Consider the following 25582-nt stretch of genomic DNA (forward strand, 5'->3'; position numbering starts at 1 on the left):
CTGAATGTTTCTTGACACCAGACTGTGCTAAGCCTTTGACACATATACCTATGTAATCCTCATTATCCATGAGCTTTATCTATTATTCCATTATAACGGTAAGGAAACAGGCTCTGAGGGTTTGAGTAATTTGCCTGGGGCCACAAAGGGAATAAACAACAAAATCAAGATTTGAAACCAAGTCTGTCTGTGACTCCAAAACTAAATTCTTCATCATATCTGAAGCCTCAAATTCCATGTCACTATGTCCAACAACCTCAAATATGTAAGATCTTCTCCATCAATTACACATCAGCCCCCATTCTTTCTTGCTAAATAGAAAGCCCTGTGTAGCAGTTCTTTCTAGCATTTCTCCTATCTTTGAGGGAAGTAATAGAACTCTAACTGATACAGGAAAACTTATACGTGGCCTCCATCTATCATTAACCTGGATATGTACTTGTAAAACTAACTCAAGTCACTTTCTACATATATTTAAACTGGGGCAGGAATCTCTTTTTTTCCAGTTTTATTGAGATATAATAGCCATATAACACTATATTAGTTTTAGGTGTACAACATGATTTGCTATACATATATATTACCCAATGATTACCACAGTAAGTTTAGTTAACATCCATCACCTCACATAGTTACAATATTTTCTTGTGTTAAGAACTTTTAAGATCAAAAAAGAATTAGGTCCAAATTAAAGATGTGGTATGACTCAAGCATGAAATAAACCTGATAAAAAGAGAATGGCAGTAAAAAAAAAAAAAAAAAGAAAAAAAAGAAAAAAAAAAAAAGAACTTTTAAGATCTACTCACTCAGCAACTTCTAAATATACAAAACAAATGTTAACTGTAACCACCATGCTGTACATTACATCCCCGGATTTATTAAACCTTATGACTGGAAGTTTGTACCTTTTGATCACTTTCACCTATTTCCCAACCCCTGCCTCTGGCAACCACCAATCTGTTCTCTGTTTCTATGAGCCCGGCATTTTTTAGATTCCACATCTGATGAGATCTTATAATACTTGTCTGTCTCTGTCTGACTAATGTCACTTCACATAATATGGAGCAGGAATCTTTTACAGCCTGGAGCACATCTGATTTCTGGGCCTTTTCATGCTAAACCCAACAAAAAATAGCCCCTGGGCAGTGGTTCACTTAATGCTCCCCCAGTTCTGTATTTCAGCCTAATTCGAGGTGTCCAAGGAGGCTGTTCTGTCCAATTTATGACTCTATAACCTCAGCACACAGATGTCCTGTCAGGACCTTACTTTTCAAATCCTCTCCAAGGCATAAACAGCTTCTCCATGCATCTTGCAGGTTAGTCAAGGTTTAGAAAGGATAATCACCTTGATGCTTTGTTTTTATTGCTGTCCAGATATATTCTAACACCATTAATTCATCTTCATTAAGCTGGCCTATCAATCAACCAAGGTTTGTAGAAAACTGCCTCTATCTTCTTTTGGACCCAACAGCTGAGGAACCCTACCACATCCTCACCATGGCTCTAGGTTTGAGTTCAAGGAGCCTGAGCCAAAGATACACTGACCACGAAGCTAATATGTTTTCTAGTAAATTAGAATTTTTTTTGTCCTTTTTGTCCTCCTCAACCGCACAGCTTCTCCCAAAATCCCACACCAATTTTGTTTATTCTTTTACTTAAAGAGGGCCTCCAAATTGTATAAACTTCAGGCTCCCACAAAACTTGGATTTGCTGCTCCCTGGGCTCAGCCGGCAGGAAGTCAAGACTTGTTTACCCCTAGTGCCTTCTCTACGCCTTAGGACAAACAGCCAATCAGCAACTAGACTGAAGGATGCTGCTGTGAAAGGATTTACTTCAAGGGGCTTAAGGTCTTTCCCTTCACTCATACAGGGGTGCTAGCAAGAAAGACTGCCCTTTTGGTGACTTTCCCTCACTTAAATGCTAAAAAACACACCCCTGAGTGGCAATTGAACACACTAATGAGACATGCGGCCCATAAAGAAGTATGTAGCCACACTGCACAAGAGCCAAGAAAACCCCACCTCTACATACTTAAAGAACCAAGTTATTACCAATAAGTATTAGAACACTGGGAGTTCACAGACACCACTAACATCTTTCTGCTTTATTTCACCTATTATTAATAATACTCTATCTATTTGATGGCCAAATTAGCAATGTACTAGTAAGAGGGGTTGCTGATGGTTAGGTTGATTATTTGTTGTTGTTTTAAAGTTGAAGTTTTTCTATTCTTGGAAGTGGAGGAATTGGAGAGGATGAAAACCAACAAACAAAATGTGAATACAAAGCAAAATTTTAAAACTCACTACATAAATGTTTCATGAGTGTCCCTGCAGTGGCAAAACTGCTTTAGAAAACTAGATTTTTATATACTGTATAACAAACCCATAAAAAGAAAAGGGGACAAAATCAGCACAATGATCATGACCTGTCATACAAAATGTGCTCCAAGTAAATGCTGACTTAGCATCTCCCCTGGTTTCCCTAAGAGCTACTCAACCATCTGCCTAGTTTTTAAAGAAGCACTAGAGTTATGAAACTACTCCTGCTCCCTACCCCACCAGCAATGTTTCCCCAGTTGGCACATATTGAGAGTTACAATCAACTTTTTTTTTTACAAGAAAAGGGGTAAAGTTTACTTCAAACACTTATCTATCCCACAACAGTCAACTCTCCATATCAGTGGGTTCCTCATCTACAGATTTCACCAAGCTCAGATCAAAAATATGTGGGGGGTGGGAGGGCTGGGAATGTTACATTGCTGCTGACATGTACTGTGCAGTTAGACCTACGATGGTTCTTGTACTGAACATGTACAGACTTTTTCCTTGCCATTATTCCCTAAACAATACAACAATTACTTACATTGCATTTACATTGTATTCAGTATTATAAGTAATTTAGAGATTATTTAAAGTATACAGGAGTATGTGCAAATACTACATCATTTTATGTAAGGGACTTAAACATCTGAGGAAGACTTAGGAGGTTCCTAGAACCCATTCCCTGGGGATACTGAGAGATTGTATAATCCAATTAAGAAAACATAAGGGTGGGGAGAAAGCCCACATATAGTAAAAATTTAAATTTACAAAAAATAAATAACATAAATAGAAAATTATAAAATGTATAAGAAATAAGTGTGCACAAAGTCCTATACAAATAAATTTAATGAAAATCTGGGGAAACCATTTTCTACTAAAATAACTTTACCAATACTGACACCAAGAGATGAATGTTCTAAAAAGATATATTTGCACAAATGAAATAATGCTATAGAGAGTAAAAAATAACTTTACCCACTCCCAATAAGCACCAAATCGAGACCATTTTACAAGGAATTCCAAACCTTTAAATCTGAGAAGAAAGAAAGAAAAGGAAGGAGGGAAGAAAGTAGGTAGCTAGGTAATAGACTAACTGCAAGTAAAAGGACCAACTGGAAAAATCCTATCTCCAATTTTGGCAGATGGTTTCCAGCACCAAATTATGACCAGGCAATGTTTAGTCCATAAATGCAAAGATAACTCAAATATTAAGCTATTCATGTAATTTATCATGATATTCCTAAAAGGAAAATATATATTCACCACCCAAGATGCTGAAAATGCATAAAAAATTCAATATTCATTCTTGGTTTAAAATAACAAAACAAGAATCAGCAATTACTAAACGTAAGATGCAGAGCTAGAGCAAAGCAAACATGATGCTTACTGGGAAGATCCTGAAGGCACTGCAGTCTGTACCCAACAGGAACAACAACTAGCACCACAGTCACTCAACAATGTAGCAGCCAACACAATTAGACAAGCGAGAGAAATGCAGTACTAACTAGAAAAGAAATAAAATACAGACGAAAGTTGAAGAAGTAGTCACTATCACTATGTGAAATAAAATAATTGCGTACCCGAAATAAAAATAAAAGAGCTAAGCCTATCTGAAAACCTTGATACAGTATGAGAATTCTTACTTGTATGTCCTGCTACCTTACCAAGTCAAATACTTTCCAACATATGAACAACCAGCAGTTAGATAAGATGATGGAAGAAGATACTCCATTTATAAGAGCAACCAGAAATATAAACCTAAGAGGAAATGTACAAAACCTGAGAAAAACTTTGAGACATCTCTGGAGAATAAGAAAGAACGCCTAAACAAAAAGACAGAATGTCCTTGGAGAGTAAGACTCAACATAGATGATGTCAAGCCTTCCTTAATAAATTTATAAGTTTAATACAACTCTAATAAAAATAAATAGTTATATTTCCTCTAGCTCATAAACAAACTGAATCTAAAGGTCACATAGAAAAATAATCAAGCATGAATAAACAAGAATATTCTCTAAAGGAAAAGCAGCAAGAACAACTATCCCTACCAGATATGAAACCAGTGTATTAAAACATCAATAATTAAAATAAGAAACCAGTGCATGAGAAGACAAGTGAAAACACAGAACAGAATAGAAAGTTCAGAAATAGATTCAAACGTATACTGGGATTCAGAAGGTTATTAAAGATGCACCACAAATAAGTGTGGTGGAGATGGACATTTTAATAGAGTGTTATGACAACTGGATAGCTGGATATAAATCAAAACCAAAATAAATAAATCAAAGACTTAAATTTAAAAAATAAAACTATAAAGTAATCAAAGAAAACATTGGCAAATTCTCTTAAAACTTGTCCAAAGGAGAAATCTTGATACTAAAAAACTCAAAACCAGGAGCTATAAAAAGAAAATACTGTATTGATTGATTTAACAACATAAAAATGAAAGTTATCTGCATAATAACAAATATGGTAAACAAAGGGAAAAATACAATCACAAAATGGAAAATATTTGTAGCTCAATAAGCTAATTTGTATCTCAAATAAAAGCTAATTAATTTAATATAGAAAAAAAAATGGTCTAAAGACATGAGTAGATAATTCCATTCCTGGGGGAAAAAATACAAATGGCCCTTAAACATGGAATGTGTACAAAGTCCCACTCTTTTTAAGAGAAACACAAATTAAGACTAAACTGAGTTTTGACTTCTCACCTCAGACTGGCACAAATCCAAAAGTTTGATATATATTTATACCTTTGGTGAAGCTGTGGGAACTTACATACACTCCTAATGGAAGTGCAAATAGTACAACCATTCATGAAGGGCAATATGGCAATATCAATCAAAATTACAAATGGTCTTTTGACAGAGCAACCCAGGTTCATGTTACATGTAACTCATGTTACAGGTATATATATTGCAGCTTTTTTTTAACAGCAAAAGGTCAAGGTCTACAGGTAAAAATAACCATTCACATTCATATAATGGAATTCCTTATTAGCTGTTAAAAATGAAGAAACTTTCTAAGTAATAATTTGGAAAGGACAACAGGACGTAAGTGAAAAACACAAGGCTCAGAACAGTATTTAGTACACATCACCTCTGATGTTAGCAAGTCTAGAAAATAATAAACATTTGCAGCATGATAGCACGTTTGTAATAAAGAAACACTGGGACGATCTATAAGAAACTAGCATGATGCAGAGGTACACAGTAATAGAAATGGAAGCTACACTTATCAAAGTCTTTGTTTTTTGTTTTTTGGGTGGTTTTTTTCTTAATCCTCACCTGAGATATTCTTTTCATTGCTTTTTCAGAGAGTGGAAGGGAGGGAGATGGGGGAGAAGAGAGGGAGAGAAAGACAGATAGAGGGAGAAAGAGAGAAAAAAGAGAAGAGAGACTGAATGCCTCCCCCACATGCCCCAACCAGGGGTGGTAAGCGAACCCACAACCCAGGTACATGCCCTTGACTGGGAATCAAACCCGAGACCCTTCAGTGTGCAGGCCGACTCTCCAACTACTGAGCCACACCAGGCAGGGCTCAAAGCCTATGTTTGTTTGGTTTTTTTTTTTCATATATTTTTATTAATTTCAGAGAGGAAGGGAGAAGGACAGAGAGATAGAAACATCAGTGATGAGTGAGAATCATTGATCAGCTGCCTCCTGCACACCCCACACTGGGAATCAAGCCCAAAACCTGGTTATGTGCCCTTGACCAGAATCGAACCCGGGACCCTTCAGTCTGCAGGCTGATGCTCTCTGTTCACCAAACCAAACCAGCTAGGGCAAAGCCTGTTTTTAAATTGCTATAACTGTTGAATCACTTAAATGCATTACTTACCCCGGCTGGTATGGCTCAGTGGTTGAGTAGCAACCCATGAACCAAGAGGTCATTGGTTTGATTCCTGGTCAGGGCATATTCCCAGGTTTAGGGTCAATCCCCAGTGAGGGGACATGCAGGAGGCAGCCAATCAATGATGCTTCTCTCTCATCGGTGATTCTATGCCTCTATCCCTGTCTCTACCTCTCTCTCTAAAAATCAATAAAAACATATTTTAAAAATAAAACAAACAAATAAATAAATGCATTACTCATGCAAAAAATAAATATATTTTTTAGCCCTGGCCAGTGCGGCTCAATTGGTTGGGCAGCATCCTGTGTACCAGAAGGTTGCCAGTCCAATTCCCAGTCAAGGGCAGCGGTCTGTACACCAGGAGGTTGCGGGCTCGAACCTCAGTAGGGGCATGCAAAAAGCAGCCGATAGATGTTTCTCTCTTTCCATCTCCCTTCCTCTCTCTTTAAAAAAAAAGTCAATAAACTATTCTTTAAAAAGTTAATATGTTTACACAAAAACTTGCACACACATTTCCTTTGTGTATTCATCTGCTAGTTCTCCCAGAATCACAGTCTGATGGCTCAGTATGTCCTCAAAATTATAAAGATGAAACAAGGTAAAACTGCATTATGATCACATTCCACATAACCAGTGATTCCCTTACATTTCAAATCTTACCCAAAAATACTTTATTTCTGGGTTAGCTTTAGAAGACCCTAATAATCTCTAATCATATGTGTATTGGAAAAGCAGTTTACAGATAAGGCAGTCTATGTTTTAATTCTGAAAAGGAGTTGATAGTCAACATCTATTATTCTTGGGGGTAAAATATAGACAAAGGAATATCAGTGGGCAGAGGAATAAGGAGAAAGAAAATATAAAGTTAGAACTTTCTCTTCTTAGTTTCCATTCCCGCTGCTCTTATTCTCTTTCCTGGTTGATCTTTGTCTGGTTTGTTTATCTTTTCCTGCCCCTTTTCTATGATGTCTTTTCTCAAGCCTTTGTAAATGTCCTTCACTCTCTGGGAGTTCACTAAACCCACCATTTCAACTTTCACATTCTGAATAACTCCCAAATGTGCATCTATTGTCCTGACTTCTCCAAGGCTCACATTTTTATGTGGCTGCTAAACACTCCACTTCTCCACCAACCCCACTGCTCTGGTTCAAGGTCCATTGCCTTCCAGAATGGCTTCCTGTCTACTGTCTCTCCTTTCTCCACTTCCCCCAGCCCCTGTCTGTCTAATCCCACTTCCACAAAGCTACCAGATGTGTCTTCCCAAAACTTTGAGATCCCTTCATCCTAAGAAGTAATGTCTTAGCATGGCATTCAAGGCCTTTTAGGATCTGACTTCAGACTAAATATCCAATCTCAAATCCTTCCACCTCCACTTGGCTTCTCTCATCCTGTCTCCAGCCACACTAAGTCAGTTCTAATGTCTTCTAGGCACTTCTGCCCTCCTGCTTGTGCTTTGTTTTCTTCCACATATTACCCCTTTTCTTAAAAAGTATTCAAAATTTTTCACATCAGCAGAACTCCATGGTTTCCTGGGTTTTTGCCTTGAGTTTATGAACCACCAATTCCATGTATTATATGATGAAAGGGTTGTCTTAACAGAGTACAAGTACAGACAAAAACAAAAAACAAAAGACCAAGTTACATCAAACTTACGAAATTCTAAGTTGCTAAAATTAAATCAGGCTTGTACTAAAGGGCATAATAAGTGGCTCTCCTATGGGGCAATACCCTCCCCCTCTTTTTTTTAAGCCAAAAATAAGGGGGTAGGAGGATGTTAGTTCTTTTTGTTGATTACAAAATGCCTGTTCTCTCTTTCTTGCGTACATACCCTTACACAAATGCTTCATTGACTGGCAGTCCCGGGCACACGCTTATCATACAGAATGCAGGAGGAGCGGAGGCTGGACACAGTCACACTCTGGAGTTTCACAATGCCTGAGGCATCACACACTTGATATCTGTTGTGGAGGCATCATGTGGGTTACCCACTGACTGGCGAGTAAACTTCATTTGAACACATGAGTCATTGAAAATGAGGATGTTCATTTACTTGAGACATCATGCCGAAGCAGGAAGAGGAAGGGATATGTATGCATGATACACTAACAGAATCCAGCTTAAACAAAGAGCTTACCATGCTTGGGGAAATGGAAGACGCACTTATCCTTTGCCATGACATTAAGTACGTTACATAGTCTACCAGGCAGTTAAAGGGTGTCAATCACATACAGCCAGAGGGATGGTCTGTGGAATTCATTATCAGTTTCCCCTCTGCTTAAACCAAGAGAATGCCACTAGTTGCAAAGGGGATACCACTGCCCGAAACCACTGTTTTCTAACTTGAAGAAAGGTACTATTCACTAAGCATATGCACTGTCTCCAAAGTACTTCAACTTTTTTAAAAGACGTGGAGCAAGTCTTTCTCCGAGTTTCTAGTCTCTACATAGGGTGTGTTTTCCCAGACATTCAAAGGAAAGTGTCAAATTATCCCGCCCACCAAGTGTGTCTGTGGTGTTCCCTGCATCCTCCGGCTCCAGGGTCCAATCTCGTTTCCCAGGTGAAGTGAGCAGGTGAGGCTGCCCAGCACTCAGCACCAGAGAAGCACAGAGGCAGGGCCGATCAACTCCAGAGAAAAACATTGAGGCCAGACAGAGCAAAGGCTGTGACAGAAAAGCAGGCCACATTCCATTCTTTCCCTTTGTTCACCAGATATCTCCCAGAAGTTACAGGAGACAGGCGGGACCTACTGGTTCTGTTCCTGAGGAACCTTCAGAGAGTTGAATAGGACTTCAGGGAACTAAATATCCTCTCTAGACAGCCTAAGCTTCGAGGAAAACAGAGCTTTGAGGAAGAGAAGCAGGGAAACCAAGCCCTGACATAGAAGAGTTAGTGCAGGGGGTACAGAGCAGAGCTTCCACCACACTGTCTGAGGTTGGCACACAAGCCTGGCTATTCTATCCCATTTCAAAGCATCCTCCTTGGGTATAGGATCTTAACTGTCATCTCTCTCTCTCTCTAATGGCTCATTTATCAAAACCATCATGATTACTTTAAATTCTAATCCTATTTCCTAGGTTGTTTAAAACCCTGACTAATTTCAAAGCATTTAATTAACTATACTGTACTTTCAATTACATCAACGTCATCAATACGATCTCAAACAATAAAATCAAATCTATGCCAAAACCCAATTACTCAACAGGTTCACTTCCTTTCAGTAAGTGATCCTCTGGTACAAAGCACGAGAACCCTCCCTATTCTCCAAGTCAGAGGTGGTGACAAGGTTTCATCAGTTTGTAGTGAACAGCTCTCTGCAGGATTGTGTTCAGCAGAACTTTGAGAGCCACATATCAGTTCAGTGACAAAGACTTCATCAACTAGTGATGTCTGCCAGGGCCATGGAAGGGGTAACATGTAGAATGGATTTATTGACTCTGCTATTTGGGATTAGAATATAATCAAAAGCTTTACTGAAATAAAGATACCTTCTAGTTTCCAGTTTTCTACATGGTTTATACATTTGTAATAGAATTATGTGCCCCCTTTTTTTTATCTTGAGTATTTTTCTATTAATGTCTCTTTCAGTTATCAAGACTAAAAATACTAAGCTAGAAGTACTGGAGATATACTTTTATTCTCTTGAGAAAGCAGATAAGAAAATCTACCTCCTTTTTTCAAATCCCCTCCCTTATTGGATCTATTGCAAGTATATCCCCAGAAACTTATAAAATAATCAATGCTGTTTATAAAATGGGAAGATTTTAATCCAAGGTATATAAATACTAATAATGGAATTGACCACCTATGGTTCAAAATTTACTTATTTTGAACCATAAGTGGGGTAAAAGTGTGGACACTAATCAGTTGTCAGTCAACATTTCAGAGAAATCAATAGGCATTTAGAATAACAGGCAAAGTTTCATTTTTAATAAGTAACATTTTAACACTATATTCAATATACTGTTGACCCATGTCTTGACGACAGCCTGCATTAGTCTTGTTGATTTGGACATAACCAACTTAATTAAACAAGAAATCCCACAGCATTGCCCTAACCAGTTTGGCTCAGTGAATAGAGCATCGACCTGTGGACTCTAGGGTCCCAGGTTTGATTCCGGTCAAGGGCATGTACCTTGGTTGTGGGCACATCCCCAGTGGGGAGTGTGCAGGAGGCAGCTGATCGATGTTTCTCTCTCATTGATGTTTCTAACTCTCTATCCCTCTCCCTTCCTTTCTGTAAAAAATCAATAAAATATATTTTAAAAAAAAGAAAAAAAGAAATCCCACAGTATAGAAACATCCATTTAACTCCATCATCAAATGAGCCATCAGTTTAACTAAGATGTTAACCTTATGGTTTGACATTTATGTATGGTATCTTTTATTGTAATGCTAAATGCTCTTACAAGATTCATTTCTTCAAATATTTTGTTGGTGATTTGAGATTTAAATGTTATGTGTTTCCTAGTATGCGACAAAGCCAACACTCACCAGAAACAGTTCCATTTGTGGAAGAGTCGACTTGACCTTCAAAGGGACCATTAGAAAGCATTGACCAGAAAGGCTGGTAAGGAAGGCATGTCTTGGGGGGTGGGGGGGGGACGGGCATAGGATTTTGAGTAAAAAAGATAAGTTGGGATTCCTTTTCAGGCTGCCTTTGACTAGGAAGATGACCTGAAACAAGTTACTTCACCTTTTTCACCTGCATGTAATTAATTTTCCATAGTGGCACCAGTGTTTAACAAATGGGTGATTATGATTGTTACTATTGATAGGTTTTTGTTTATAAGGTAGAAGCAAAGTAAAGAAGCTTTGGAGTTTTGATTGGGGTTTTCTCTGGGGGGCAAAATGGCCAGAAGGGGTGTGTTGGTGGGACGGTTGGTTTGGGGAACACTTCTAAAATGACAAGCAGGTGGAGCCCATGTGGCTCAGCAGTTGAGTGTCAACCCATGAGCCTGGAGGTCATGGTTCAATTCCCCGATCAGGGCTCAACTCCCAGTAGGGGTGTGCAGGAGGTAGCCAATCAATGATTCTCTCATCATTGATGTTTCTATCTCTTACCCTCTTCCATCCTCTCTCTAAAATGAATAAAAACATGTTTCTTTTAAATAACAAGCTAGATTTTGAATTTGATGAGATATCATCATCCTCCCAAGAGTACTAGTAAATAGAATTCTAAACAACTAGGGGATGTATTGGTGAGTTGACTATCCTGTCACCTAATCCTATTACCTTCTCAAAATCAAAGAATCCTTGAGTCTTAGTTCTCACCCAGTTTTTTCAAACCTCGACAATTCTGAGATTCAGGTACTCTTCTAAACTGCTCAGGGCTTTGGGACTAAGACCTATACCACAAGATCTCCAGCAGCTAATTAGTGCTAGGGATAAAAAGGGTAAAGAGCTGCTTATATTAAAATGTTTTAAAAAATCTAATTTCACAGAAAATAGGGATAGGGCACTCGGCATATCATCCACTTTGTTACTACCCCACAAGAAAGAAAAACAATCTGAAAAATAATAGAAACTAAACTTCCTAATGGGTTTCTTAGAATAGGAACCTTCTTTTCTGTGATTTGGGGCTAAATCATTCACTTCCCACCCATCACTTCACAACAGTTAAGACCATCAGTCTAATCTGACCTACCTTCTCCTTTCCTGCCAGAACCACTCCATCCTGCTTATTCATTGTTGGCCAGAATTAAATGCTAAGTCATCTGCTTTCAAAAGTCAGAGCACATAGTTATATGCAGGTCTCTAAACCACTTTAAAGTAAATGTCCCTCCAAAACAGTTTCATTGGATTGTGAGGTGAAATTTGAAGGAAGATGCCCTTGTCTCACCTCTACCTTGCCTTACGGAATGTGCCTCCTCTCCCACCATCCAGGCTTCTACACTAACCCTGCTATTCACATGCCTTATCTTGCATTCCACCTTTCTACAAACCAGAAATCACTCTTTCAAGGGCCTATTTGTTAGGAAACTAAAATAAGTTATGCTAATGAAATGGATGCCAACCAATGAATGCATTATTCTCCAAGAGGAGTGGTTCACAAAAGACTGAAGGACGAAAGGGAGAGGAGTGGAGGATTTTGCTCCCCCCACTGACCCCCAAACCAGGGAACATTTGGCATTGTCTGACTAGTGGTTCTCAACCTTCCTAATGCCACGACCCTTTAATACAGTTCCTCATGTTGTGGTGACCCCCAACCATAAAATTATTTTCGTTGCTACTTCATAACTGTAAATTTGCTACTGCTATGAATCGTAATGTAAATATCTGATATGCAGGATGTATTTTCAGGGGTCACGACCCACAGGTTGAGAACCGCTGGAGACCAATGTGGGGGGGCGGGGGGCATTTGGCATTGTCTAGAGACAATGGTTGTCACATTAGCGGTATGCTACTGTCATCTAATAGGTAGGAGCCTGGAATACTGTTAAACATCTTACAATGCATAGGACTGCTCCCCATGACAAAGAATTATTCAGTGCAAAATGTCAGTAATGCTGAGGTTGAGAAACCAGCTCTAAGAGGTAATAGTATTTCGATTAATAACTCCCTTGTTCCATAGGTTTACATTTAAATTCTAGGCATTGGTCAGGCTGAATGGAAATGTGTTTTGGAGCAAGTAACCATCAATCACATCTCTAAGACAGGAACCTATTTTCTGTTCATATAAAACTAGTCCCATCCATCAGACTAAAGACTCTAGCTGAATGATTATTTGGTTCCTTTTTTAAAATTTTTATGTTTAAAATATAAGGTTAACAAAAAATGAGTTCAACAAAGAAAAGATACCCATTATTATATTTGCTTCAGATATTTTTTAAAGAAAAAAATATACAGTTAAAGTCTACCTGTTCCTGCCCCTCCCCCCTTTTCTTCTCTCTCCTAAAAGATAACTATGATGGTCAGCCAACGTGGCTCAATAGTTGAGTATTAGCCTATGAACCAGGAGTCATGGTTCCATTCCTGGGTTGTGGGCTCGATCATCAGTGTGGGGCATGCAGGAGGCAGCCGACCAATGATTCTCTCATCATTGATGTTTCTATCTCTCTCTCCCTCTCCCTTCCTCTCTGAAATCAATAAAAATATATTTTTAAAAAAGATAACCACTATATAGTAGTATATGTCATTTTCACATATTTTATACTTATCTACATATATCCACATAAATATAGTGTCTATTTTTGGTACTAAACGTTAAATAAATGTGATTATACTATATATCTTCTTTGCTCTCAACATTGTTTGAGATTTGTCTACTCTATTCTCATGTAAATCCAGTTAATTCATTTTAACAGCTGTAGAATATAAATAAACCAGCTTACATATTAACATTCCTATGGTTGAGTGACTGGGTTGTCCTACACTTAAACTGTATACACTTGTAACATGTCTCCTATAAGCTAAGACTTTAGGTAGGTTCAATATCTTAGAATAGCAATTCTCAACCTTTTTCATCTCATCGCATATATAAACACTAATTACTAAAATTCTGCAGCACACCAAAAAATAAATATTTTTGCTGATCTGATTTTTAAAAACAGGTATAATTTTGATTCAATCACACCAGACAGCTATTGTTGTGTTGGCTGTTGTACGTTTTTTATTTGACAATCTAAGGGAAAAATAAGTCAGTGCATGTTTTAAAATTGCTAAAAATCGCTATCTTAGAAGAAGTGGAATTGTGGGATTATGATGTAACTAGAGGCCCGATGCACAAAAATTTGTGCACTCGGAGGGGTCCCTCAGCCCAGCCTGTGCCCTCTCGCAGTCTGGGACCCCTTGGGGGGGGACCACCTGTTGGTTTAGGCCCGCTCCCTGGGGGGATTGGGCCTAAGCTGGCGGTCAGACATCCCTCTGGCAGCCCTGGAGCCCTCAGGGGATGTGCACTTGCCAGCAGGGAGCAGGCCTAAGCTGCAGTCGGACAGCCTTAATGCTGCTGAGGAGGCAGGAGAGGCTGCCACCACCACCACTGTACTGGCAGCCATCAGCCTGGTTTGTGGCTGAGCAGAGCTCCCCCTGTGGGAGCACACTGACCACCAGGGGGCAGCTCCTGCATTGAGCATCTGCCCCCTGGTGTTCAGTGTGTGTCATAGTGACCAGTCATTCCCAGTAGTTCTGCTGTTAGGGTCAATTTGCATATTATGCTTTTATTATATAGGAGTGCCTGGCCAGCCTGGGTGAGGGGCTGATGGCTGTTTTCAGGATGGCCACAGCCCCTTCAGGGTAGGGGTTCCCCTGGGGTGCCTGGAAAGCCTGGGTGAAGGGCTGATGGCTGTTTTCAGGCTGGCCACAGCACCTTCAGTGTGGGGGTCCCCGCTGGGGTGCCTGGCCAGCCTGGGTGAGAGGCTGAGGGCTGTTTGCAGGCTGGCTAAGCCCTCCAGAGGGGACCCTCACCCCATGAGGGTGTAGCCATCCTGGGTGAGGGGCTGATGGCTGTTTGAGGCTGGCCACAACCCCCAGCCAACCAAGTTCCCAGTGGAGGCTAGCTGGAAGCAGGTATCTGGGATTTATTTATCTTCTATAATTGAAACTTTGTTGCCATGAGCGGAGGCCACAGCCAGCTCAGCACAGGCGGGAAGCTTGGCTTCCTCTATCACCCGGGTAACCAAGCCTTCTGCTTGCTCCAGCTCCGTGGTTGCCGCTGCCATCTTAGTTAGGTTAATTTGCATATAGTTGCTGATTGGCTGGTGGGTGTGGCTTGGGCATAGCGAAGGTATGGTCAATTAGCCTCTTTGTCTTTTATTAGCATAGACAGGTCTTCAACTTTGCTACAAATTGCCAAATTATTCTTCAAAGTGGCTGAACTAAGTTTTTATGATATTGTACTTAGAAATATAGATGACTAATCTTGTGGCTTTCAAACAAACAAGCAAAATAATCAAATCTTTGTCTTCTACAGAGTTATATTAAGATGTAAGGATAAAAAGGTATGGTATGTTTGTAAATTTTTCCAGAATCATGTACTTTCTATTAAGTAATTTTTATTCTGAGAACAAAAACCATACTCCATATGTCCAATAAAACTGTCAATAAATAAACAAACAAACATATTTGTGGACCATGACTGAATCTTGAATCAAACAAAACCATTATAAACACTTTGAAACTTTTAGGAAAATTTATATATAGGCTGTGTATTAGATGATATTATGAAACCATTCAGTTTGTTGAAGGGATAATAGCATCGTTGTTATTTTTAAAGTCCTTTTTTAAAAAAATCCATGGAAAGACATGTCTGCATTGAATCCTTCAGCAGAAAATAAGAAGTGATAGATGAATCAAGTGTGGCAAAATCTTGACAACCTTTGGAGTTCATTATACTATTCTCTGTTTTGATGTATGTTTGAAAATTGTTATCATCATCATGGCCGTCATCAGGAGTAAGAATTGCTAAGAGGCAGACTGGTAAAAGCAGGGTTAGACAATTGGCCATGATAAAGAAAATCTCAACCTCTAACCTTTCCATCTCATAACCGGATTATTTATCTCTCTCAGGTAGTTAGACAAGTTCCAATATTTTCAAAGTGAAATAACCCTGTTTTTTCAGGGCTTGATCCCCAGTAGAGGGCATGCAAGAGACAGCTGATCAATGATTCTCTCTCATCATTGATGTTTCTAATCTCTCTCCCTCTTCCTTCTTCTCTAAAATTAATAAAAATACAGTTTTTAAATGGCCTGCCCAAGACTACACTGAGTATAAAAATTATATTCCTCAAATGTCTGTCACAAACTATTATCCCACATTTTGTGTGAATTCAAAAGATTTGATTAATGTCAGTGTAACCAATGTTATACAGGTATCAATATTGTGAGTCAAGTCTCACAGAAAGAATTCCAAAAATAAAATTACTGCAGAGGGAAATGTTAGACACCCTGTTTTCTCTCTGAATAGGTATAACTTCAGAAGTTTCACCATAGCATTTTCTCCTTTGTGTGTGCTTGGGTGGGGGAAAAGCAGGGACTCCGGGACAATAGATACAGAGCAGAAGAGAAATGTAGCATAGGGGCTTAATTAACAGTAGGTCACATGACCCAAAATCTTTAGGGTGCGGTGCCTGCTGGAGTAGGGTACAGTGGAGGAACTGAGGAGGTGGCATGCATTTCTCCCTGCCCACAGCACTGAGTCAGACCAGCAACACATTCCAGAGAACACTGCCAAAATGACTAAGCCACAAGCCCCATTTATTTGTATTGTTTGTGACTCATACAACCCCAGGCAAGGGCAAAGGGAGGCCTTGATTCCTGACTGTCGACTTTTGGTTGGTGATCATTCAAAACGTCCTAGTGTCATAATGTAATTATAGGGGAATTAATCTTGAGCATGAAAAGGACATCATTAGCCGAAACCGGTTTGGCTCAGTGGATAGAGCGTCGGCCTGCGGACTGAAGGGCCCCAGGTTCGATTCCGGTCGGGGGCATGTACCTGTGTTGCGGGCACATCCCCAGTAGGGGATGTGCAGGAGGCAGCTGATCAATGTTTCTCTCTCATCGATGTTTCTGACTCTCTATCTCTCTCTCCCTTCCTCTCTGTAAAAAATCAATAAAATATATTAAAAAAAAAAGAAAAGGACATCATTAATTACATTCATTACAAGTGTGGTAGGCAGCTAGACAGACATGAGCAGAGCAAGGACGATGGACCAGGTACAGAAGGTCACCAGGATGAAAAGCCCCAGGTGCCTAGCAACGGACAATTACGGGGTTGTAGGGTGGGACAACCCAGGATGACTTTTCCTCCCCGCTAGCATATAGCTGGTCTTGCGGTTTGGACCCCAGGCCTGACCTTTCCTTAGAAATAACATCTAGGTCTCAGTAGTATTTCAGCACCAGGCCCAAAAGAGCAACAAAACCAGCCACAGCTGCCCTCAGGACCAGCTGCATTGAATAATGACCCCCTGCCCTGGCGCCAAGCAATCAATCAGTGGAGACCCAGACCCTGAAAGGACACACCTGGAAAGCTGCTGAATATTAAGATCTCCCCCAGCGACCTCCACGCAAATCTCCACCCTTAAAACCCTTAGGACAGAGGGCCCAGTGCACTCTCCCTTCTGCAAGCCCACCCAAGCCCTTTCTCTTCCTTTCTCCTGCCCCCTCCCCACAAGCACTTTACCTTTAGCTTCCTCACTCCCAGGCTCCAAGGACCGTTCCTTTACCTCTATAACATGTTTCCTAAGCCCACTTCTAGGAATTATTTTTTCTACACCTGTGATTTATAAATAAATGTTCTCTTATAGTTTGGATCTTGGCTCTGAATTCTTTCCTGGCCAGAAACCAAGTCCCGAGGTTGCTGAACTCAGGGCTGGTCTGACCCCATGGATCTAACACCCAGTGCCATTCCCACTGCCTTCAACACAAGTACAATCAAAACTATTGTTTCAAGTTTGATAGCGTAAGTCCTGGAAATCAGGCAGGTACCCAAAGAGTGAGGCTTGTGGCTATTCATAGTCAAATGGTCCCTGGCACTGTTCACAACAGAGTAAAATAAAAGTTGCTAAAATCTCTGTCAGACCATGTCTCAGGGTCTGAAGAGATGCATCTGTCTTTTGGCTGAAGTGGCGAAAGCTCAGCTGATGCAAGGAAGCAAAGGAACTTTCTCTCATGTTAGCCTTCTAGCACATCAGCTCTCTGAGAACAAAAATTAGGATAGAGGATAAAGCTATATTCACTACCAGAGCTGACTGTTACTTGAAGGGAGTAAAAACATTGAACCTCATCCTTGTATCAACAATGAGGAAAAGTCCTAAACCTAGAAGAGGAAGGTGTAATAATATTCTTAAAGAGATCTTACCATCGTATCTGAAGTTTAATATCTTAGAAAGTTATAATAGAAGACACAATAGAATATGGCTAAAGACAGAGGATTATTTAATCAGATAACATTTCCATAGGTTCACTTTTCAGTTGACTTATTCAATAAAAGCGCAGATGAAATATAATGCAAGGGGAGGGAGACCTTAAGTCAGTGGTTCTCAACCTTCCTAATGGTGCGACCCTTTAATACAGTTCCTCATGTTGTGGTGACCCCCAATTTCATTGTTACAAATTGAACATAATTAAAGCATAGTGATTAATCACAAAAACAATATGTAATAATATATATGTGTTTTCCTATGGTCTTAGGCGACCCCTGTGAAAGGGTCGTTTGACCCCCAAAGGGGTCGCGACCCACAGGTTGAGAACCACTGCCATAAGTGTTTCCAAAAATGTGCTTCACCAAGTAAAAGAGCAGCAGAAGGAATTTGTTGGTGCAGAAAATAAATATAACTATTTCCCTGTTTAGTTCATCTCTTCTCAGTTGCACAAAGCTATCATCGGCGCAGTATCATTTAAATAGACACCTCAAAATTGCTCCCTCACTCCTGGGAGAGAGCCTTGGTCTGCCTGTGACCCTGGCCTAAACTTTAACCCACTCATCTCAGCCTTGTGCGGTTGTTGGCTGCAGTACAGAGACATGATTCTCCAAAGGCAGAAGATTGCACCAGCCAGGCCAGTGCTGTGTGTTTCATCACCCTCCACCAGTCATCTAGGATTGAAATAATCAGGCTGACTCCAAACGCCAGGATGTACACACCCTGGAACAGAGCTACCTAACCAGGAAGTAAGTCAGGATGGGAGCAGAGCTGCATACCATGAACAGTTGTGGGATTAACAGAGATGAAAACTGCACATGTCAGAGCCTAAGTCAGATCTCACATTGTCCTTTGCTGATGCACCTGTTTTAGCATTTATCACATTGGCCTCTTGGATGCCTGTCTCCCCACAGGAACCATGCCTTAATCACCTTTGGATCCCCAAGTAATTCTAGAAGGATCCCCTGAACAACTGCCACTCTTTCACTCCCACTTCCACTCTTTCCTGGAGGTACCTTGGGAAAAAATAAAGACCAAAAATAGAAAAGACAGATGCATAACAACAACAAAAATCCAACATGTGAAAGTATTCACTTTCATATAGGCTAAAGAAACTAAGCCAAGGCTACTGGCCACCCTCACCTAGTGATTTTTTGAGCCTCTTAACCTACCAAATTGAAACACCTTGTGCCCTTTTAAATTCATAACCCAAGAGATGAACCACCACTGCCACCACCTCAATACATAGGGCCCCATAAACGGTCACTCAAGATCAATGAAAGCCCAAATTCTCACCAAAGACAACAGAAAACCAGCAATAAAGTTTGTCCTCTCCTTAAAACATCAGGACACACATGAAAAAATGTACCCAACCCAGAAAAACAAAAAATTAGTATATCTGCTCTGAGAGAAAGGTATCTGGCACTACAAAGAGGATATCCAATCTTAGTATAAATATTTTCAGTAATAATACTTTGGTATTTAAGTAGACATCACAAAACTACTAGTCGCTTCACTCATTTGAACAGATGCAGCAATAAATTATACAGAAATAGACAGATGTTTTCATTCAAAAAAGTTATTTTTTAATAAAATTTCTACAACTCCTCTTAGACAAGCCTCCAGAAGATAAACTCCTTCTAGTAAAGTGTATAACATTTTGACCTTCTTTAATCCCAAATTAGATGTGCACAAAATGGTTTCAACAATTATTTTTGAAAAATGCATAAAGACTTAATCTTTTAATTAACTCTAGTGATTCATTTCTTACTAATTTGTAGCCACTACTCCCATAGAATTCTACTCCCCCAAGAACCTGCTGTCTTAAATAATTCTTAAAATTCTTTTAAACAGTTTTCTTGGGGACAGAAGCAGGGACTGGTTAAATCAGTTGATTTGTTAATTCACTTCTAACAAAAATTAAACAAGTTTCATTACTTGCAGGACTTTTCTGAGCCTTTGTTACTGTGCGACACTACTCTCCACAGGAGGGTGTAGTATGTGGTGATTCCCAAGCTGATTTCACGGAAGAGATTTTTGTTTTTGGGGGGTTTTTTTCCATGTATCATCAATTAGCTTTTAGCAGGAAAGAGTATTCTGAGGAACAGAATACTTTGAAAGCCACATAATTAGAATAGTGTTAATAAAACCTCAAAAATAAGTTTAATTCCCAGTTTAATCCAATTACTTTTTTTTTTTAAGCCATTGACTACATCTTTAAAACCATGAACAACCACCTTTAAATGCATGCCTTTACAAATACCCTGTAAGAACACACAGGTAAACTAGCAAACGTTACCTCCTTTACAGTAACAACTCATTCAATACTTAAGCAGCTACTATTTTAAAAAGAATCATGAACAATCCTACAGAATGCACTACTCTATGCATATTACAAGTTCAAATTGAGTAGATGTAAATGGGACATTTTATATCGTCATATATTGGATATTTTAACCATCAAAATGAAAAGAAAGACTCACCAACAGAAGCTGAGTTTTTAAGAACTGACTCCTTTGGGATTCCTTTTTCAATTCGTAACGTGGCCCACTGTTCAAAAACAAGAAGCATTAATTTAAGCTGTTCCATAGACACAGTATAGCATACTTAATCATGCTTATTCAGAAGTGTAATTAAACAGTAAGACTTGGTGTTACTTGAATTAAAGAGATCCCCCAGTGAATCTCTGATGTAGCACTATTCCAAGTCCCAGGTATACTCTTGTATTAGTTCTGATAATGCCTTAATGATAGGAGGAACAGATCACGTTTACTCCATTTAAATCACTCACACACAATCTGGTACCACAAAAATTACTCCTTGAAAAGGTGGTGAAGCATGTTGGGCAAGGACGCAGGTTATAGCCTTAAGACTACCAGGGTTTGCCCTGGCCAATGTAGCTCAGTTGTTTGAGCATCGTCCAGTCACCAAAAAGTCACCAGTTAAATTCCTGGTTAGGGCACATGCCCAGGTTGCAGGTTTGGTCCCCAGGCGGGTACAGTAGACAACTGATTAATGTTTCTCTCTCACATCAAAGTTCCTCTCTCTCTCTCTAAAAAATCAATAAAAACGTAATTAATTAAAAAAAAAAGACTACCTGGGTTTCAAGCTACTTAATCCTTCTAGGCTTCAGTCTCTCCATATGGAAAGTGAAGATAATAGTTCCTATCCCATAGGATTTGCTATGAGGATTAGATGAAATTAACACATGTAAAAACTCAGGGCCCAAAGAATAGCTATTATTTTCATGGTAAATTAGGCATTCAAGGGTGAGATGCACTCAAGCCTAATTGCCTGCATCAACGATAAGCTTGAAAAGGAAGACAGAGTGAGACTTGGAAAGCTGGAAAGCAATCAGTGGAGTTGGTAATTAAAGAAATCATATGCCGAGATGGTCACTTATGTTTTAAGATACATAGGGAAAATGTTATAATTAGGAGTAACCAGGGGTTTGAGAGAAGTTAAGAACAGGAAAAATCAACTCCCATTTTGCTTTGAATGTACATAGGAGTGCAAAGAAACATACCAAGATGTGACTTGCTATTTTTTCTTACACTTTTTTTAATGCATTTTCAACATCATCTACCATTAACATCATAGATCAAAAACTACAAATTGGCCCTGGCCAGTGTGGTTCAGTTGATTGGAGCATCATCCTGTGCACCAAAAGGTGGTGAGTTCAATTTCTGGTCAGGATCAGGACACATAGCCAGGTTGCAGGTTCGATCCCCAGTTGATTTATGTTTCTATCTGTTTCTATCTTTCCCTTCCTCTCTCTAAAATCAATAAAAATTGTGGGGTTTTTTTAATGTGCTTTAAAAAAAAAAAAACTACAACTACAAGTTAACCTTGTTGACAGCATTCCAGAAAATCACAATGGTTATTTTTTCTAGTTTAGAAAAGGAGCCATCAAAATATTATTTAGATTATTACAATTCCAGAAGTTAACACTGGCTAAATTGACTGATTTGGGGGGGAGGAGGGAAGCCGAGGAGGGAGAGGTGAAATGCATTGTAATAATTATAATTAGAACTTAAGCACCTTCGAGGAACAAAAAGAATTTATTAAATATGGCAAGACATATCAATTATTGATAAGCTCAGAGGGATAATTCAGAGAGATGAAAATAAAATTTCAAATAAATAAGAAAATAAACTGATAGAAAATAAATAACCTAAAATATGTACATGAAGGTCAAAGAGTAAGGCATGATCTGACTACGTCAGGACCCCTGCACAACATTCCAAAGAGCCAAGTAAGAACATGCCATTTGTGCTTAGAGTACAGCCTATAAATAGAGGCTAATCTTCCAGGCTTCAAATGTCAAATCACAAATTATAATAAGACTCAGTCTTAATCTGGTTACATCTTTTTCTCTTCCTTGAAAACTTAAACTCTAGACCTCCCACGTTTTCTCAATAGAGGTAAAGGTTTATTCCTATGTTTTTACTTTTTAATTTTTTACTTATTGATTTTTAGGGGGGGGGGGAGAACATCAATTTGTTGTTCCACTTATTTATGCATTCACTGGTTGATTCTTGTATGTGCCCCGACCTGGGATCAAACCCACAGCCTTAGCACATAAGGATGACGCTCTAATCAACTGACCTATCTGGCCAGGGCTCTATAGTTTTTCACTTTAAAGCTTTATACCTATTATAATTGTAAGTAGACCACAAATATGATAAAAACAAAATATTGTAAACAATCAAACATTATCAGTCTTCGAGCTCAGTTTTCTTTTATGGTAGGCATCTGATTTTATATTTTATATCAATAGTAATTACCTTCAACTAGGACAATTATTTCATGCTCATCTGATGGAAAATATTGATATTTTGTGGTTGTTATAGACTAACTTGTGTGTCTCCCCTCCCCCAAATTCATATGTTAAAGCCCTAACCTCCAGTACATCAGAATGTAACTGTATTTGGACATATCACCTTTAAAAAGGTGATTATGTTAAAGTGAGGTCTTTAGGGTGAACCCTAATACAATCTGCCCGGTGTCCTTATAAAATGAGAAAATTTGGCCAAACAAGGAAATACCAGGGATGCACACACACAGAAGAAGGGCCATGTGAGGACACAGCAAAAGGCAGCCATCTGCAAGACAAGGAGACAGGCCTCAGAAGAAAGCAACCTGCCAACACCTTGATCTTGGACTTCCAGCCTTCATAACTGGGAAGAAATAAATTTCTGTTGTTTAAGTCACCCAGTCTGTGGTACTTTGCTATGGCAACCCTAGCAAACTAACACAGAGGCATTGCTTAAATAGTATGATTTGCTACAAAGAGTTCCATGTTCTGTCACCAGACAAGGTTCAGAACACATAACATCTCCTGAAATGGTAACACCAAAGGCCTGTCCTACCAAATGCAATTATGGTGTTCAAGACTAGCAAACTTTAAGGTGGGAGAAGTTATTTAATGTAACAGGGAATTTATACTGGAAAACCATTTTCTTCTTTGGGCTTCTTCTCCAGTGAATGTGAAAATGTGCCTGCTCTGCAGTCAGACATACAAGCATATGAATCGCAGTTCTACCACTTCCAGGCTGTCACCATCTCAGACAAAATACTTTAACCTCTTGGGGCCTCATTATCATCATCACTAAACCTGGGACAATTACCAAGCATTGTTATAAAGATTGAAAAAAATAATCTATCTGTCCAGGGATGCAAAGCTGGTACAATATTCACAAATCAATAAACATGATACATTACATAAGCAAAATGAAGGATAAAAATCACATGATCATATCAATAGACGCAGAAAAAGCATTTGACAAAATCCAGCACTCTTTTTTGATAAAAACTCTCAGTAAAGTGGGAATAGAGGGATCATACCTCAACATAATAAAGGCCAAATATGACAAACCTAGAGCCAACATTATACTCAATGGGCAAAAACTAAAAGTGTTCCCCTTAACACTTGGATTGCGGGAAACGAGTTAAGTCGGCTCGCGTGAATTGCGCGTACTCCGCGGGAGCCGTCTTAACTCCGTTCATATAGATTTGCGGTGGAGTGCGGGAAACGTGTAAACTCGGGCCGATTGTAACTGCGTATTACCAAATATTTGTTTGTTTGCCGTTCACAAAGATACCTACCTGCGTATGCGAACCGTTTCATACCCATTTCAATCGAACCCATACTTCAAAAGATATAGGCATTTTAAACTAACTCTGATTTTGCGCGGGAAACCTAAATAATTGCCCGCGCCATCTTATATTTTGGCGGGAAATTCACCTTAAGATCAGGAACAAGACATTCTTATTCAGCATAGCACTGGAAGTCTTAGCCACAGCAATTAGACAAGAAGAAGAAATTAAAGGCATTCAATTTGGAAAGGAGGAGGTTAAACTCATTATTTGCAGATGACATGATATTGTACATAGAAAACTCTAAACACTGTACCAAAACCCTAGCCATGTGGTTCAGTTGGTTGGAGCATCACCCCATACACCAACGGGTGGCAGGTTCGATTCCCAATCAGGTATTAAAAAGAAGAAAAAGACTTCACCCAAATACTGCTAAATTTAACAAAGTAGCAGGATACAAAATTAATATCCAGTAATTGATGGCATTTCTAAACACTAATAATGAACTCTCAGAAAGAGAAATTTTAAAAAAGAATCTCATTTACCATTGCAACGAAAAAACTAAAATATCTAGAAATAAACTGAACCAAGGAGGAAAAAGACCTGTATTCGGAAAACTATAGGACATTTAAAAAAAGAAATAGAGGAAGACATAAAGAAATGGAAGAATATTCCATGTTCATGGATTGAAAAAATTAATATAATTAAAATGTTCAAATATAGCCAAAGTAATCCCTATTAAAACACCAAATGCATATTTCACAGATCTAAAACAAATGTTTCAAAACTTTATATGGAACTAAATAAGACCGTGAATAGCCTCAGCAATCTTGAAAAAGAAGAACAAAGTTGGAGGATCACAATCCCAGATATCAAACTACACAAACTATACATATAACAAACTATACTACATGGACATTGTAATCAAAACAGCCTGGTACTGGCCCAAGAACAGACATATGGATCAATGGAACAGAACAGAGACCCCAGAAATCGACCCAAGCCATTACTCTCAATTAATATTCGACAAAGGAGGTAAGAGCATACAATGGAGTCAAGACAGTCTCTTCAATAAATGGTGTTGGAAAAATTGGACAGGTACATGCAAAAAAAATGAAACTAGACCACCAACTTACACCATACACAAGAATAAAGTCAAAATGAATAAAAGACTTAAATGTAAGTTGTGAAACCATAAAAAATCCTAGAAGAACACTAGGCAGTAAAATCTCAGACATCTCATGCAGCAGAATTTTCAGATACATCTCCTTCGGCAAGAGAAACAAAGGAAAAAACAAAGGCTCCGGTAGCTCGCCGTGATCGTATAGTGGTTAGTACTCTGCGTTGTGGAAAAAACAAACAAGTGGGACTACAAACTAAAAAGCTTCTGCACAGCAAAAGAAACCGTCAAAACAATAAAAGGGAACCCACTGAATGGGAAAACAT

The 25582-nt window shown here is 39.0% G+C and overlaps 1 protein-coding gene across 1 annotated transcript in view; it reads right to left on the minus strand.

Moving 5' to 3' along the window:
- The window catches only part of GPAT3 (glycerol-3-phosphate acyltransferase 3), a 63630-nt gene that overhangs the window by 29690 nt on the left and 8358 nt on the right, over positions 1 to 25582 (minus strand). The window contains exon 3 of the mRNA XM_070393497.1: positions 20521 to 20587. Within this exon, the coding sequence (XP_070249598.1) occupies positions 20521 to 20587 (67 nt within the window). The remainder of the gene's footprint in view (positions 1 to 20520; positions 20588 to 25582) is intronic.

Source organism: Myotis yumanensis, unplaced genomic scaffold, assembly GCF_028538775.1.
Source record: "Myotis yumanensis isolate MYYU_CA2020_CCGP unplaced genomic scaffold, mMyoYum1.0.hap1 SCAF_1, whole genome shotgun sequence".
Taxonomy (NCBI): Eukaryota; Metazoa; Chordata; class Mammalia; order Chiroptera; family Vespertilionidae; genus Myotis; species Myotis yumanensis.